The following is a 17067-nucleotide window of genomic DNA, read 5'->3' as shown; positions in this document are numbered from 1 at the left end:
AGATGAGATCAACATGTTTACACGTTTATGTCTGGAATACATGCAACTTTTGTTTGAACCCACCAAATTTTCATGTGAGCAAAATATTGGAAGATTTGACTGACAGGTGTGTTATGTTGCCACGGTGTGTCTATTACATTGATTATTCGAACAGTAAATAGCACTGAATATCTGCGCTCCATTTCAGATTTTGGATTTGCCAGTTCAGACAGCATTTATAGTTAAGAGCTGTAACCAACATGAAAACCAGAGAGCTGTCCATAGGTAAAGAAAAAGCTATTGTAAAGCTGAAAAAGAAGAAAGAAAGAATGGAAAATCAATCAGAGCCATTGCACAAACATTGGCCATAGCTGGTACAGCCATTTGGAATGTCGTGAAGAAGAAAGAAACCACTGTTGTACAAAGTAACGGATGTCAAACATTTAGACTAAACAGACAATAGCAGTTGACAACAGATACATTGTGATAGCTGTAAAGAAAGACCATAAAACAACTGTTAGTGACATCAGCAAAAACCTCCAGAGGACATAAGTGACGGTATCACAATCTACTCTTCTCAAAGACTAAATGAAGATGCAAACCACTCATTAGCAAGAAGAATAGGAATTTGCCAAAAAGTACAGAAATGAGTGGAGGTAATGTCAGGGCTTGGGGTGCATGGCATGATGGCAACAGCAAATAGATAGAGATAGATAGATATCTATCTTAATAGATATTTATTAATCCCAAAAGGGAGTTGCAGCAGCCATTACACAGTGAAACAGACATACACATGATAGATAATAGGAATAGCGCAGGAAAACACATCTAACAGAACTAGACAGAAAGCAAGTTGCACATAGTTAAATCTACAGAACAAAACAGGCAACTAATAAGCATTCTGTGCAGTTGTATGTTAAGATGATTGTGCAATACCAAAGAATGCGAAAATGCATATAATACAATATAATGAATTAATAAATATCACACTGACTAGGTTGGAGCAGAGCTCTCAACTGTCAATGTCATTGATTGTTTCCACACCACCTTAAAAAACAGTTCACCAGGCCTCTATACTCTGCCTCCTTGCCACCACTAATACAACCCACAACTGCAGAGTAGTCTGAGAACCTCTGCAGATGACAGGCCTCTGTTGTATTGAAAGTTGGAGCTGTACAGAGTGAAGAGAAGTCTATATAAACATTTTGTCTGACAATTTATAGTAAACAACAGTGTTTGACAATAGTGAAAATCTGTAAAAGCATCACAAAAGAAGAATGCAAAGGTTTGGTGATGTCAATGGGTTACAGGCTTGATACAGGTATTGCGAGCAAAGGATTTGCAACTACAACAACAACATATGAAGTCTTATTCACTTTAACAAGTATATCTATTGCAATACTTTTGCTCACATGAAAAATGGGTGGGTTCAAACAAAAAGTTCATTTTCTAAGTTGTGTATTGGATCCAGACGTAAACACCAAGAAATGAAAGCTGAAATGTTTATCTATTGTCCCATATTCATCTTTTGATGAATATGGGACCTGTTATAATGATTTTGGAGGGGACTGTATATCAAAAAACAACACATTTATTTAACACATTATACATATATATATATATATATATATATGTATTTATATATATATATATATATATATATATATATATATATATATATATATATATATATATATATATATATATATATATATATATATTATATATATTTATATAACAACAAAAATAAAGATAACTTCTCTTTTAAAACACAACCTCATTTCTCAAACAATACACTTGTAAGCTGGAAAGGAGGTGGCATTCCACTAATTTAGATGAATCTTGCCTTTATAATATAAAAAAAGCTTTCAGGAATGCTGGAACCACATATTATCCATCATTAATAAAGGTAATTAGAACAACCCCAAACTTCTTTTCTGCACTGTAGCCAGGCTGTAAAGGAGTCAGACTTCTGTTGAGCCTAGTATCCCCTTAACTCTGAGTAGTAATGACTTCATTTCTTTACAAATACAATTATAAATATCAGATAAGGAGGATTAGATCCTCCCTGTAACCGGCATGGATAGACTTATTCCTGATCATGTGTGCTAGTTAATTTAAAGAATTAATTCATCTAAACCATCAACACATCTCTTGGACTCTATCCCGACTTGACTGCTCAAAGATGTTTTGCCTTTTAGGTTGCTGTAGTCAAACCTCTATTCAAAATGCCTACTCTTAATTCAGGGGTTTTAGCCAACTATAAACCAATTATACACCAATATTCAATCTGCCCTAAATGTCTAAAATCCATGAAAAAGTAGTTTCAATGCAACTCATGATCACCTGCACAGGAAAACCCGTATGGAATCTTAATATGAAAAATTATAATAATACTAATATAAAATAACAAGTATTCAGATTTCCAGTCAGGATTTAAAGAACATCATAGTACAGAAAACACAGTTTTATCTTCTCTTAGCATCAGACAACTGACTTCTCTCTATACTACTGATCTTAGTGTGACAATTGACACTATCACAACATTTTATTACATAGACTGGAGCATGTCATTTGGATTAAAGGCACTTGGCTGGTTATCTATCAGATAGATGTTGTTCTTGTTAAGGCTGAGTCTTCTGTGCACACAAAAGGTATGGAGTTCCTCAGGATTCTGTGCTTGGACTGATTCTTTTAACTTCTGGGGGTTCTCTCTGTAAAAAATTATAAGGTTCTGACCCTATTATGTGAAGTGCCTTGTGATGATTCTGTTGTTATTTTGCACTATATAAATAAACTTTAATTTAATTTGAATTCAGAAGTGGTCAACCAACAGTTATCACACTGATAATCACACACACATAAGCCACTCTCTTGCAGCTGCTAATATCATTGTTAACAAGTCCACCATCAGGAGAACATTAAACAGTGGTGTGCATCACAGGAAGGAAGGGGAAACAAAAAGTAGAACATCTAGGTATGAATGACAAGCTCAAGCCCGAGCTGTAGTTGCTCTGTGAGAACGAATGGTCTAAAGAACAAGTTATTACTACAAAAGGACATCCAACTGAAGGCACAGGTACTTTTCCCATACATATATTTAATATTGGATAATTTTCCACTATTAACAGATTCACCACAGAGCTGTGTTCTCTCTCGTTTCTTTTACATCATATCCACAGTATCAGCAGTTAAAAATTGTCATATCTTGAAGTTTGCAGATGACACAGTGATAGTCAGTCTGCTGAATAACAACGAGTCATTTCATGGTCCTCTGATGGTTGAATTTTTAAAAATGGTGCTTGGAATCCTTCCTTGAGTTGAATGTAACTAAAACTAAGGATATGTGTATTTATTTTTAGGCGTAATGTACCAGGTCGAGTCAGCACTGTAGTAAATGGCTAGGCTATAGAAACAATTGAGTCCTTTAAACACCGGGGCACCATAATTGGTAATAAACTGTCTTTTGAACCAAATACATACTGTGCAAGAAAAGTCAATGTCTTTTCAGTCTGTTCTTACTTTTTCTTTTATCTGTTGGTTTGGCTCGCTCAGCGTTAAATAGAAAAGTTCATTAAATTGAATGGTTAAAGTTAGTAGTAAAGTCATTGGAATTACATTAAGCAGTCTGCTGACCTCCATAGGGGGCAGTGGTAAACTCAAAGATAAAAGTGATAAAAGTAACAATAAAATTGTATTACATTGTTATGACAAATATCTGCATCATGTCAATGTCGAACTTTTAGACAGAGTTCAAAGTTCTTCTGTTTCACTCTATTTTCTTTTTTGATTTCGTTTTTAAGGAACACCCTCATTAATTCATGATCATGATAGGATTTCTTAGGATTTTCACACAGAGTGAATGTCAATGAACAGGGAGAAGGTGCGGTGGTAGAGCGGTCTTCAAAACCCAAGGTTGGTGATTAGATTCCTGGTGTCTCCGAACTACTTGTCGAAGTGTCCTTGGACACGACACTGACCCTTGGCAACCCTTGGCACCTCAAAGGGGTAGCCTGTCCACAATACAATTTCCCTACTGTGGGATTAGTTTCTAAAACAAAAAAAGAGTCTGACAGTAAAAGGATCCAAACACATTTCTAATAGTAGTGGAATGCATTGTACTGATAAAAGTTCTACAACACAATATTCAAAACTGCTATTATTACTTTCAGTATTACCTGACTCAAAAGAGAAGTAGTTTATTTCAAAAGATTTTCATTGTTTTGCCCATTTTGTTAAAAGAAATCCACCGGATGTGATAGATCAACGAGAAAGTAAAGGAAGGTCACTTGGATTCATGATTAGGCTGGAGTCCAGGTTCAGGTTATCTATGGAGACACACAAAAAACACTTAATTAAATAACAGGTCAGAGTTTTTCTGTGTTTTAATCTATGTCTGCTGTTGAGTACTTCTATCTATCCACTGTCTTTGCTACACATTCTGTTAAGGGCCGTGGGGGTGCTGAAGCCAATTCCAGCAGTCATTAGGCAAGAGGAAAGGTACTGCCTGGACAGATCACAGGTCCCTAGTATTTCCACATTACCACTATTTGTGGTATTAAAAAAAACTTTCAGCCAAAGTCATTAATGTGGGTCACTGTTCTTAGTAGTTTTTGGACAGCAACTGAGCTCTATGGCACGGACAACTATGCATGCACACACAAAGGTTAGTATGTTTAGAAAAAACGTGACTCAATCAATTTCAGAATCAGAAGCAGTGTAAAGCCCTTTGACTATCTATACAGTAGAAAGTGCTACAGTATATAAGTGCATTTACAGTAATTACAATTTATACATATATACAGTGGCAGGAAAAACTTTGTGAGCCTTTTGGAATTTCATTGTTTTCTGCATTAATTTGTCATAAAATGTGCTCCGATCCTCATCAGATCAAGTCAAGTCACAAAAATACAACAAAACACAGTCTGCTTAAAATAATACTACACAAACATTATATGTTTTCATGTTTTTATTGAACATGGTTGACCCTCCTTTGCCAGCAATAACCTCAACCAAACGTTTGCTGTAGTTGCAGATCAGACCTGCACAATCATCTGGAGTAATTTTGGACCACTCCTCTTCACAAAACTGTTTCAGTGTAGCAATATTCTTGGGATGTCTGGTGTGAATCACTCTCTTAAGGTGATGCCACAGCATTTCAATCGGGTTGAGGTCAGGACTCTGACTGGGCCACTCCAGAAGGTGTATTTTGTTCTGTTGAAGCTATATAAATGTCTTGATAAACTCTGGAATTCATTTTTTCATCAATGACAAAAATCTGTCCAGGCCCTGAGGCAGCAAAGCTGCTCTGCCATGTTTTACAGTGGGAATGAGGTTTTGATGTTGGTGTTCTGTGCCTTTTTTTCTCTCCACACATAGTGTTGTGTGTTTTTTCCAAACAACAGAATTTTGGTTTCATCTGTCCACAGAATATTTTGCCATCCAGGTGCTCTTTTGCAAACTTCAAACGTGCTGCAGTATTTTTTTTGGACAGCGATGGCTTCCTCCATGGTGTCCTCCCATGTACTTCAATCTTGTTTGATGTCTTCCTTATTGTAGATGTGTCAACAAAAATGTTAGCATGTGCCAGAGATTTCTCTAAGTCTTTAGCTGACACTCAAATAATAATAATGTATACTTTATTGATCCCCTTTGGGGAAATTCGTTTTGGACAGCTGCCAGACTGAGTCGGCACTACTACAGGGTTTCGGTGTCCAGGAGGAACTGGGAATCGAACCTCTCACCCTGGGGTTTGTAGGCAACTGCTCTACCCCCCTGAGCTACTGCTACCCCACAAAGGATTCTTCTTTACCTCATTCAGCATTCTGCACTGTGCTGTGCTCTTGCAGTCATATTTACAGGACGACCACACCTAGGGAGAGTAGCAACAGTAGTGAACTTTCTCCATTTGTAGACAGTCTGTCTTACTGTGGACACATGAACATCAAGGCTTTTGGAGATAATTTTGTAACCCTTTCCAGCTTCATGCAAGTCAACAATTCTTGATCGTAGGTCTTCTGAGAGCTCTTTTCTGCGAGGCATGGTTCACATCAGGCAGTGCTTCTTGAAACCAGTAAACCCAAAACTGGTGTGTGTTTTTAAAGGGCAGGACAGCTTGCAGCAACACATCCAATATCATCACACTGATTGGACTCAAGGTTGGCTCACCCCTGGCTCCAATTAGCTCTTGAAGGCATTAGGCTAGGGGTTCACATATTTTTTCAACCCTGCACTGTGAATGTTTACATGTTCTGTTCAATAAAAACATGAAAACATATAATGTTTGTGTAGTATTATTTAAAGCAGACTGTGTTTTTCTATTTTTGTGACTTGACTTGATCTGATGAATTCGGGGTGAAGCCCTCCGTTTTGTAAGGAGCTTCCTTGTCTTGATGTCAGTGGCTTCCATCTCCTCTTTTGGCCAGCTTATTATTTTTTTTTATATATATATATATATATATATATATATATATATATATATATATATATATATATATATATATATATATATATATATATATATTGGGAATCAAACCTCTCACCCTGGGGTTGCTATGGATGGCCTACTCCCAATTCCTTCAAACTCAACAGTGTGTGTGTTTCAGGTTTTTTTCACCTTGATCAAAGTTGTTCAATTTTTTGGAGTTAGATCCCTCACCCAGTTCCTCAATGTCCACAAGATCACTGTTGACGTCTGAGTCATTCAGAGCACTGAGGGTCACATCTGCAAATACATCAGACAGATGAAAATTTATAGTAATATTTCAACACAGGGAAAAATCAAACAAGAAGCTTATGCTGTAACAAAAGAGCATTTAAATAATATATGCAGTATTAGACAGGGCCTATCTCTAAAATGTTCATGACTCTGACTGAACTTTATTGCTTTGCTGTTAAAAGAGAAAAAACAAAACCAACTGTAGACATGTCAATAGTGCAGTGGTATCGTAATTCCTATTGGATGCGTGAGTGATGAGTAAGCATGACTTGTTTTATTTCCCTATAACTGTTTTATGTTGATACAGTCATGTGTGATGAAATGTAAGTTGTTGTAATAATAGTTTGAATGATGTAAGTCATGCCCTAGCTATGTCAGTTACTTTCATGTTTGTCAATTGATACCACTCAGTTTGCTTTGGTTTAACTTTAATCTCTGTCATGCCTTTAATATGTTTTTAACTTTCTATTAGGGTTATTAGTGCCTTTGTATATGACATGTGGTGTTTTCATGGTTGTTTAATGCACAATACAAAGTGGATAGCGCCACAATTGTTACCTGCCGCTATACAGGCGTTCTTAATTCAACTGAAATCACTCAATTCACTCAACTTCACAATAAGAGCACTCTGCCCGTTTACCATTTTACTTTGTATAGAGGACAGGAAATAGTCTACATCCATTAAGGGTTACCTTAACTTAACATTGCAGCAGTACAGTTGAAAATACCATTGGAAATAACTAGAAATGTTATAAATCACTGTTCCTTTTAAGGAGGAAATGAATGCAAGTGTAAGCTTTGAGCTATTACTGTGTGTACAGTAACATGGTTCCGTCCTTCAATTCTGTGTACTGGTTATGTTAGGTTTGTAATGTTATGCAAATCACTTTATATGTGTCATATGTTTAGTTATCATTCATTTGTACAAAGCACACAATCATAACTGAGGAATTAAACAGCAACTTTAAGCTCCTTATTTCATACTCGGGAAATCTGGCCTAAAGTGGTGTTCTGGCCGACACACCGAAGTGACCATAATGCTAAATACAGAATCAGTGACACTAAAGAGCCTACTTCTGCTATGTTCAATATGCCAACATAAATGCATAAACACACACAGTGTTGACAGTCTGAATATACTGCTCAAAAAAATTCAAGACCCACTTTGAAAACACATCACATCTTAGTGGGGAAAAAATAATGATGATGTTTATACTTTGCTGCAGGTTAGTCCATTATCCTGAAATTTTATTAAAGCAACTCAAAGTGGTACTCAGTAATTTGTATGGCCCTCACATGCTTGAACAGTGTCTGGGGTATCTCCTCCCAGATTTGGACCAGGGCATCACTGAGCTTCTGTACAGTCTTAGGTGCATCCTGGTGGCGTTTAATGGACCGACAATAAATTCCCAAAAGGTGTTGTGTCAATTGGATTTAGGTGAGCATGAGGGCCAGTCAATGGTATCAATTATTTAATGCTCCTGGAACTGCCTGAATACTCTTGCCACATGAGGCAGGACATTGTCATGCACCAGAAGGAACCCATGAACCACTGCACCAGCGTGGGTCCAAGAATTTTATCAAAATACCTAATGGCACTCAGGGTGCCGCTGTCTAGCCTGTAGAGGTCTGTGCATCTCTTCATGGATATGCCTCCTCAGACCACTCAGATCAATGACTCACCACCAAACTGGTCATGCTAAACAGTGTTACAAGCAGCATAATGTTCTCCACTGCTTCTCGAGATCCTTTCCCCTGAAGTTGCTATCATCTGTGAAGTCTGTTTTGGATTAGTCAGAAACATTGGCTTGCTGAAGGTAATTTTATAGGGCTTTGGTTGCAATGCTTATTATGTTCCTCCTTGCACAAAGGAGCAGACACTGGTCCTGCTGATGGGTTAAGATGTGATGACGTATGGGCTATACCTCACTTCCGTTTCCGCTTCTTGGAGGACGCGCAAGTTTCTTTGTCTTAGAACAACAGCGGAATTTTGAACCCTACACAACATAACTCCAACTCAGGTACGCTAAAATGGCTAATATTCAGCTTTTTCAGTGTGTGGAGTGCAGGATGTTTAGACAGTCTTCCTCCATCGTTAGCATTAATTTTATTTGTGATAGGTGTGTGTTACTTAGCACTCTGACAGAGAAGGCAAGATAGCACCGCCTCAGGTGGCTGCCTGTTGCAGAAGCTCCCGTCAGATTGTAATTTGTAGTTCTTTTGTGCGTTTTTTTCCGTTACTTACTATTCTCTTTATACTCTCCTTTTAAACAACTTACTTAACGTTGGATATGGCTTACTCATGATTTTTCCCCATTTTTTCATGACTTTTCAAACACTCTATGTATTGACGGGGAATAACAATGGATGTGACCAGGAGCAGATGCATTGTTTACACCAGAGATCAGCTGATCGCACTCTCCCAACACTCACTGGGAGAAGGGCCCCTGATCCCCGTGGCGGAAGGAGAAGGCGACGGGGATGCAGAGCGGGACTCAAAAAGAAAGAGTTGAAGAGAAGACCTTCTCTACCTTTTGTGGTCACAGGAAATGTAAGGAGGTCCCTGGTAAATAAGATGGACGAGCTCGGTGCGCTGACTTCAAGCCAGCGGGAATATTGTGAGTGCAGCATTATGTGTTTTACAGAGACCTGGCTGCAGGAACATATTCCGGACACCACCTGCACCATCAGCGGCTTCAAGACTCTGCAGGCGCACAGAGACTGCAGGAGTAGCGGTAAGAGGAGAGGAGGGGGAATTGCAGTGCTTGTGAGTAACAGGTGGTGTAACCACGGACATGTTACTGTAAAGGAACGTCTTTGTACCCCAGACATTGAACTCTTAGCTGTAAGCCTGCGTCCCTCCCTTAGGCAGATCCGACCACAACCTGGTGCTCCTCACCCCTGTCTACACTCCCATTGTTCAGAAGCAGACAGTGACTCAGGAATGGTAAATAGTCTGCACTTATATAGCGCTTTTTTACCTAGCTGGTACTCAAAGAGCTTTACACTGTGTCACACTGCACACGCACAAGCAGGACACACATTCACACACCGATGGCAGAGCTGCTATGCAGCTGACCTGACTCTTGGGGTTCAGTAACTTGACGTGGCAGCCGGGAATCGAACCACCAATTCTGTGATTGGCAGTCAACTGCCAATGGCTGTGGCTGTGGCTCAATAGGTAGAGCAGTTGACTGCTAGAGCTGTTGACTGCTCTACCTATTGCCACCCCTAGGAAGCTACTGATACTCTGCAAGGGTGCTTTGAAGCCACAGACTGGAATGTTTTCTGTGACAAACATGGAGAGGACATCAATTCCATGACAGACAGCGTCACAGAGTACACTAACTTCTGTGTGGACAACATCATCCCAACCAGGACAGTGAGGTGCTTCTCTAACAACAAGCACTGGATCACCAGCAACTTAAAGGAGCTGCTGAACAGGAAGAAGAAGGCCTTTTTGGAGGGAGACAAGGACCAGGTGAAGTCTGTGCAGAGAGAGCTGAGGGTGAGTCTGAGGCAGAGTAAGGACGCTTACAGAAGGAAGCTGGAGAACCAACTCGAGCAGAAACGTGTGGTAGGGAATGAAGAAGATCACTGGCTTCAAGAAGAAGGGGAACCAGGTGGAAGGGAACCTGGTCAAGCCAACGAGTTGAACCATTTTTTCAACAGGTTTACAGCACTACCGCCCTCCCTCTCCCCCTCCTCCACCTCCAGACACTCTGCTGCACCCTCCTCCTCCTCCTCCTCCTCCTCCAGACTCACAGACAGAACACTGTCTCCGCTGCTGCCCCCCCACACCCATCCTACAATGAATATTAGAGACGGTCATAAAATCACACCCGTCACTGGAACTCTCCCAGACGAAATTATCCCACTGTCACCCCCCTCCCCTACCCATCTATCAGTGACCAGCAGGCAGGTGAAGAGGCAGCTGGAGAGGCTGAACCAGAATAAGGCAGCAGGACCTGATGGTGTCAGCCCCAGAGCAGCTCTCTGGGATTCTACAGCACCTCTTCAACCTGAGCCTGAGACTAGAGACATCATGTCTGACGCCAGTTCCTAAATTGTCATCTCCTTCTGCTCTAAAAGATTACAGACCAGTTGCCCTCACCTCACATATTATGAAGGTCCTGGAGAGACTGGTTCTTACCCATTTTATTTATTTATTTATTATATATAATATAATAAATATGAATATATATAAAATCTATGACATTGATGTAAAGTGGACTCACCTGCAGTCTTCTGTTTTTTCAGTGGGAGCTGACTGGAGGCAGGAGCCTGTATTCCTGATGTCACTGTAACTTGAGCTGTGGGCACAGTGATGATGGTTGGAGTACCCTGTGTTGCTATGGTGACTGTAGCTGTGGCTTTCTTGATGACTTTTTTAGGCCCATCAGAGGAAGTGGGCAGAGCTCCTTCTTCATACAGTTTTCTCTTCACTGTACTCTTTGTCTGACCACTGGAGGGAAGATGAGAACAGAACTAGTTTTATTTATTTGAATTATACTAGATTATTTGTAACTTTCACATGACTGAGGATTCTATCTACATTTGGAAAAACATTGACTGTGTGGCTCTTGCAGTAGCCTATTTGCTAAACTAGGCTACACATACTCTCAGCCTTCTGTGACAGCATGGAATCTGTGTGGATAGGTCTCAATTGGGCTTGCACATCTGCACACTGAAATTTTATGCCATTCTTCTTTGCAAAACTGCTCAAGCTCTGCCAGGTTGCTTGGGAATCGGGTGAAAAGAGCCCTTTTCAAGTCCATCTACAATCTACAGACGTGCCATAGTCCTTCCATTTCTTTCTGATGGAGTTCACTGAATCACTTGAGACACATTCACTGCACTCAGCTGATCCCATTTCACTAACTGTGGGACTACTAGCACCAAATATTTGGACATCTGTTGGATTACGTCAATTTAAAGGGGGTGAATATAAATGAAAACATTGATTTCACCTTACATATTTTTATTTAATTGACATTACATTACTTTGACATTAATGAGGTATTTTTCTGAAATTTCCATGTCAGATTTATTGACCGTGATTGATTTATATGTCAATAAAAGGGGGTAAATACTTTTTATAGGCACTGTACATTCAAGTGAAAAGATGATGTAAGGAAGGACACTACATATATATTTTATGTATATTGATCAATTTTAGGAGTTATAAAATGGAGTTTAAGTTATCTTTAACTGTCAGGGTTAATAGTTTTGTAGCCCTTTGGAAACCTGCTTTCATTGTCTTGTGTAAATAGGGTGTCCATGCTTGTTAACTGCTCTCATTACAGAGAATACATCAGTGAATTGACAATTGACATTTTTTCCTGTTCAGTGAGGTTTTAAAATTCTGTATTTGCACTAAACTCATTCTTTAATATGTTGGTGACATCTCTGTCTGAGTTGATGACAGCATCCTTAAATACAGCCACTGTACAGAACATCCCAACACCTGAAATGTTTATTAGTTTGAGCATTTGCATGTATGTGTATGTTACCCTGCAGGGCTGGAGTCTGCCACTGGATGAAGCTGCATGGTGAGCTCTCCTAGTTTGGTGAAAGCAGCTCCAGCAGCAGAGAAGATTTCCCCAACCTGCAACACAAACAGACACACACCCACACACATACACACACACACAAATTAGTAAAAATTTTCACTGCACAAGCCTTGTGTTAGTTTAACTTTTACACTGGCTGTACATATACTAAAAAAAAGGAAATGTATGAATAATTATATAGGGATGGAGATGAATACTACATGAGATGTGGCCATTTCTGCAATTCTGGCACTGTTGGCATTAACGTGCTGCTGAAACAGCGACTTCCCATTAGATGCCCAAGAGCATTAATGCAACAATTATGTAGGCCTCGGCGACAGTGTGTGATTCAATTCATCGCGTAAATGTTGAACAGGGTTGAATCCGGGCTCTCTCAGACCATTGAAGCTCCTTCACTTCTAAACGGGAAAACCACGTTCATGTTAAAAAAAAAAAAAGGAGGACCCAATACAGAAAAACATGCTACCAGGGAGTTAATATATTTTAATACATATAATAGAAGCTTTCTGACAAATGGGCAACATTTTCAAAGATGGTTAGATTTTACAATTATCGTACAACATTGGTTCAGTAAAGTAGTAGTAAGCTTTCCAAACGAAATATCTGAATTCTCCGACTTTCCTAAACCCCTCCCTCAATATTTACTACAGTGACTACCGTAAATTCCCAGATATACTGCATGACTCTCGCGAGCAGCTGCGGGAAGTAAAACGTTACACTTTCGTGCTTTTTTGTAGATACAAGAGGCTTCTGGCTACAGTACCTTTAAGTGAGGTATATAAATAACTTACTTTAGTAGAAGCTGATGTCATTTTGCTGATCTCTAAGGTGTCACACAAGACATATAATGCACATGTAGGACTCAATGATCCTTTCAAGTGGACGGAAGAGCTGTTACGATGCTAACACTGCAGCTCGGTGGCCTTGTTCGGCATGGAATTCTGTTGTTCTGTTCCACCGCTTTTAGTCTCGAAGGCTAAATCACCATTTGGATAAAAGGTTTATCTACGAGTAAATTTTGTCCGCACAAGAGAGAGGCAGCTCTTTTCGCCAAGTGTATGTACAACGTAAGGCTGCTCCTGCTGCTGCTGCCTTTAAGTGATCCTCGTAATCTTCGACTTCATATATACGTTTGGGGCCCTTGTGCTTGATAGGCCTTTGTTCACCTTACAATAGGATTTGTGTCAGACACTGACATATACAGCCATTGATATATGAATGTGAATAAAATCTAGTGTTTTACACAATTAATAATCATATTGATAATGGAATAATGTGCATTAATTTAAAATAAAAACATAGGATGGAGTGGGCAAATTACTTCAAGTACAAGTACTTCAAGATTATTTAGAAATCAGCATCCTTTGCTGGCTATGAGACATTCTTTTAATTTGTCACAAACTGCAAACACGGCACGTTGCACAGGGACACCTGGTGGTTTACAGAAATTATAGCAGTACTTTAAGTTCTACCACAGATACAGTACAAGGAATAAATATCTGAGCTACATGTGCAGCTTTTGGCTGTTGAAGGAAATTATGTAATCACCATAATGTGGAGATTACTTTGTGTTACGTTTTTTCTAGTTAATAGTAGTTAAATCTGATGCAAAACATCTCATCATGTAGGACAAGAAAAAAGCTTGAGGTCACAACTAGCAACTTTGTGAGCACCAAACATCAAAAAAAAAAAAAAAAAGAATTTTATCATTTTATGGTTAACAAACGGGCAAAGATTTAAATCCTATAGTCAGTGAACGCTGCATAACATCAATCATGGCCATTAGGAGAAAAGTCATGTGACTGAAGACGTGAACTCACATGAATTTTATAATATTTGCAACACATTGGAGTTTTTGAAAGATTAAAGACATAGAAGCTGAGACAAATTATTATATTATATTATTATTATACAAAGCTAGTCCTTGCATTTGTTACTTCGAGACTAGACTGTTGAAATTCATTATTACTGAAACCTGGCTGCAGCAGGATGATATATGATATGTCCATCTGAATGATTCAACCCCCCCAAGTCAAATTAATTATCATGTTCCCAGAAGCACAGGTCGGGGTGGAGTAGTAGCAGTAATCTTTCTTTAATCAACCCCAGTCCTAAGCATAGTTTTAATTCATTTAACAGCCTCACTCTTAGCCTCTCTGATCCAAACTGGAAAAGTAAAAAAAACAGTCCTGTTTGTTATTGTGTACCGTTTTTAACTGAATTCTCAGATTTTACATCTGATTTAGTTCTTAGTTCAGATAAAGTCATTAAAGTGGGAGACTTTTATATCCATTTAGATGCTGATGATAACTGCCTCAAAACTGCATTTACTGCATTAGACCCCATTGGTTATACCTAAAAAATAAAAAATAAATAAACCCACTCACTGTTTTAATCACAGCCTTGATCTTGTTCTGACAAACAGTGTTCAAATCGATCATTTAATAGTTTTTCCCCAAAACCCTCTTTTATCTGACCATTTTTAATAACATTTGAATTTAAAGTACTTAACTTCACTTCAGCTAAGAATAAGATTCACTACAGTAGATCTTTATCTGAAAATGCTATTGACAAATTTAAGGAACCAATTCCATCTTTTATTTCAGAGCCATGTAATAACACAGAGGAGGGCAGTCATCCTAACTTTACTCTAGCACAAGTTGACTATCTTGTTGATAATACTGCAACCTCACTCCAAACATTACCTGGTACTGCCCCTCTGAAAAAGAAGGTAGTGAATCAGAGAAAGCTATCCCCATGGTACAATTTTTAAGTAAAGAAATAACAGTGGATGTTGTGCCATTGCAGTTGGTTCTCGCCTCAAGGTGAATTCCATCCAGGCTGATGACCCTTCCAAGCTAACCACCTGTTTTCAAGTAATGAGAGTTTCATGCCTGGGTCAGGTGACAACTCAGTAAAATACATCTGGTAAAGCTTTGTAAGTGGACCTTGTGATTATACTGTCTCATAGACAGAGTTCAATCCAGCTCCTACACTACTTGTTAAAAGTTTTGACACACAGAGGAATTACCACATTTTTCATGAAAAGATATACTGCCCTCTAAAAGTATTGGAACAGTGAGGCCAGTTCTTTTATTTTTGATGTAGACTGAAAACATTTTGCTTTCAATTTCAATTAAATTTATTTGTAAAGCGCCAAATCATAACAAAAGTCATCTCAAGGCACTTTGTAAGGTTTAAGACATTATAAGGTATAATTTTTTTTAATTATATAGAAAACCTAACAATCCAATTTGAGCAAGCATTACCCAACAGTGGAGAGGAAACACTCCCTTTAGAGGAAGGAACCTCCAGCAGAACCAGGATAATGGTGGGCAGCCATCAGCCTCGACTAGTTGGGGTGTGTGGAAAGAGGAGAGAGAAAAGAACAGCAGGCAACAAAAACAACCACAAACAGCAAGAACACTGGGGAGGCCAACTGGATTCATGAGATAACAGCTCCAGGTCGAGGATTCCTCCAGGAAAGTACAGAGAGAGAGGGAGACAGACAGGATAAAATACAACTACAGGAGAGAGAAGACACAAAGTTAATGACTTGCAATGGTGGCATTTGCATTGATATAGGAGAGAGGAGCTCAGTGTATCAGTAAAGGTCCCCCAGCAGACTATCCTATAGCAGCATAACTAAGAGATGGTTTAGAGTGACGTGATCTATCTCTAACTATAGGCTTTATAAAAAAGGAAAGTTTTAAGCCTAGTCTTAAATGTAGAGAGGGTGTCTGCCTCTTGAACGTGAACTGGGAGCTGGTTCCACAGGAGAGGGGCTTGGTAGCTAAAGGCTCTGCCTCCCATTCTACATTTGGAAACTCTAGGAACCACAAGTAAACCTGCAGCCTGAGTACGGAGAGTTCTGCTTAGAAAATATGGAACTATGAGGTCCTTAGGATAAGATGGAGCTTGATTATTAAGTGCTTTATATGTGAGGAGAATAATTTTAAATTCAATTTTGTATTTTACAGGGAGCCACTGGGGAGAAACTAACGTAGGAGAAATATGATCTCTCTTGCTAATTCCAGTCAGAACTCTGGCTTCAGCATTTTAGATTAACTTGATGGGTTTTTAATGAGTTATTGGGGCATCCTATTAATAATGAATTACAATAGTCCAGTCTGGAAGTAACAAATGCATGGACTAGTTTTTCAGCATCACTTTGGGACAGGATGCTCCTAATTTTAATAATGTTTCTCAGGTGAAAAAAGGCAGTTCTAGAGATTTATTTTATGTATGAAGGAAAGGAGTTATCCTGATCAAAGATAACTCTAAGATTTCTTACAGTATTACTTGAGGCCAATACTAAGTCATCAAGGGTGAGAATGTGATTAGATATAGTGTCTCTGAGATTTTTAGGCCAAACAAAATAACCTCTGTCTTGTCTGGATTTAGGAGAAGAAAAATTGGAGGACATCCAGGCCTTTATGTCTTTTAAGCATGCTTGAAGTTTGACTAATTGATAAATTTCTTCTGGTTTCATAGATATCATCTGTATAACAATGGAAATTTATAGAGTTTCCTAATAATATTGCCTAAGGGGGACATATATAGAGTAAAAAAATCGGTCCAAGCACAGAACCCTGTGGAACTCCATAGCTAACTTTGCTGTGCATGGAAGACTCATCATGAACATGTACAAAGTGAAATCTATCTGATAGATATGATTTAAACCACCCTAGTGCTGTTCCTTTGATCCCAATGACATGTTCCAATCTATGTAATAAAATATTGTGATCTATAGTGTCGAATGCAGCACTAAGATCTAAAAAAGACGAGTATAGAGAG

At 38.8% G+C, this 17067-nt stretch overlaps 1 protein-coding gene across 2 annotated transcripts; it reads right to left on the bottom strand.

The window, feature by feature from the left end:
• Positions 1-3059: 3059 nt before the first annotated feature.
• zgc:92664 (uncharacterized protein LOC436695 homolog) lies at positions 3060-13383 on the bottom strand. Of its 2 annotated transcripts, none has more exons than XM_026352305.1 (5): positions 13062-13383; positions 12211-12305; positions 10936-11162; positions 6596-6703; positions 3060-4307 (listed from the first exon to the last, which is right to left on the bottom strand). In XM_026352305.1, exons 1-5 carry the CDS (start codon positions 13080-13082, stop codon positions 4243-4245), a joined length of 516 nt encoding a protein of 171 aa, XP_026208090.1. In that variant the 5' UTR covers positions 13083-13383; the 3' UTR covers positions 3060-4242. The 2 variants fall into 2 exon arrangements, with proteins under 2 accessions (XP_026208090.1, XP_026208091.1); XM_026352306.1 differs by having other exon boundaries at positions 6638-6703.
• Between the last annotated feature and the right edge of the window lie 3684 nt (positions 13384-17067).

This window comes from Anabas testudineus, chromosome 18 (genome assembly GCF_900324465.2).
Source record: "Anabas testudineus chromosome 18, fAnaTes1.2, whole genome shotgun sequence".
In the NCBI taxonomy this organism is placed as follows: Eukaryota; Metazoa; Chordata; class Actinopteri; order Anabantiformes; family Anabantidae; genus Anabas; species Anabas testudineus.
The sequence above is the reverse complement of the archived record's forward strand: the minus strand, read 5'-3'. Positions and strand labels throughout refer to the sequence as shown.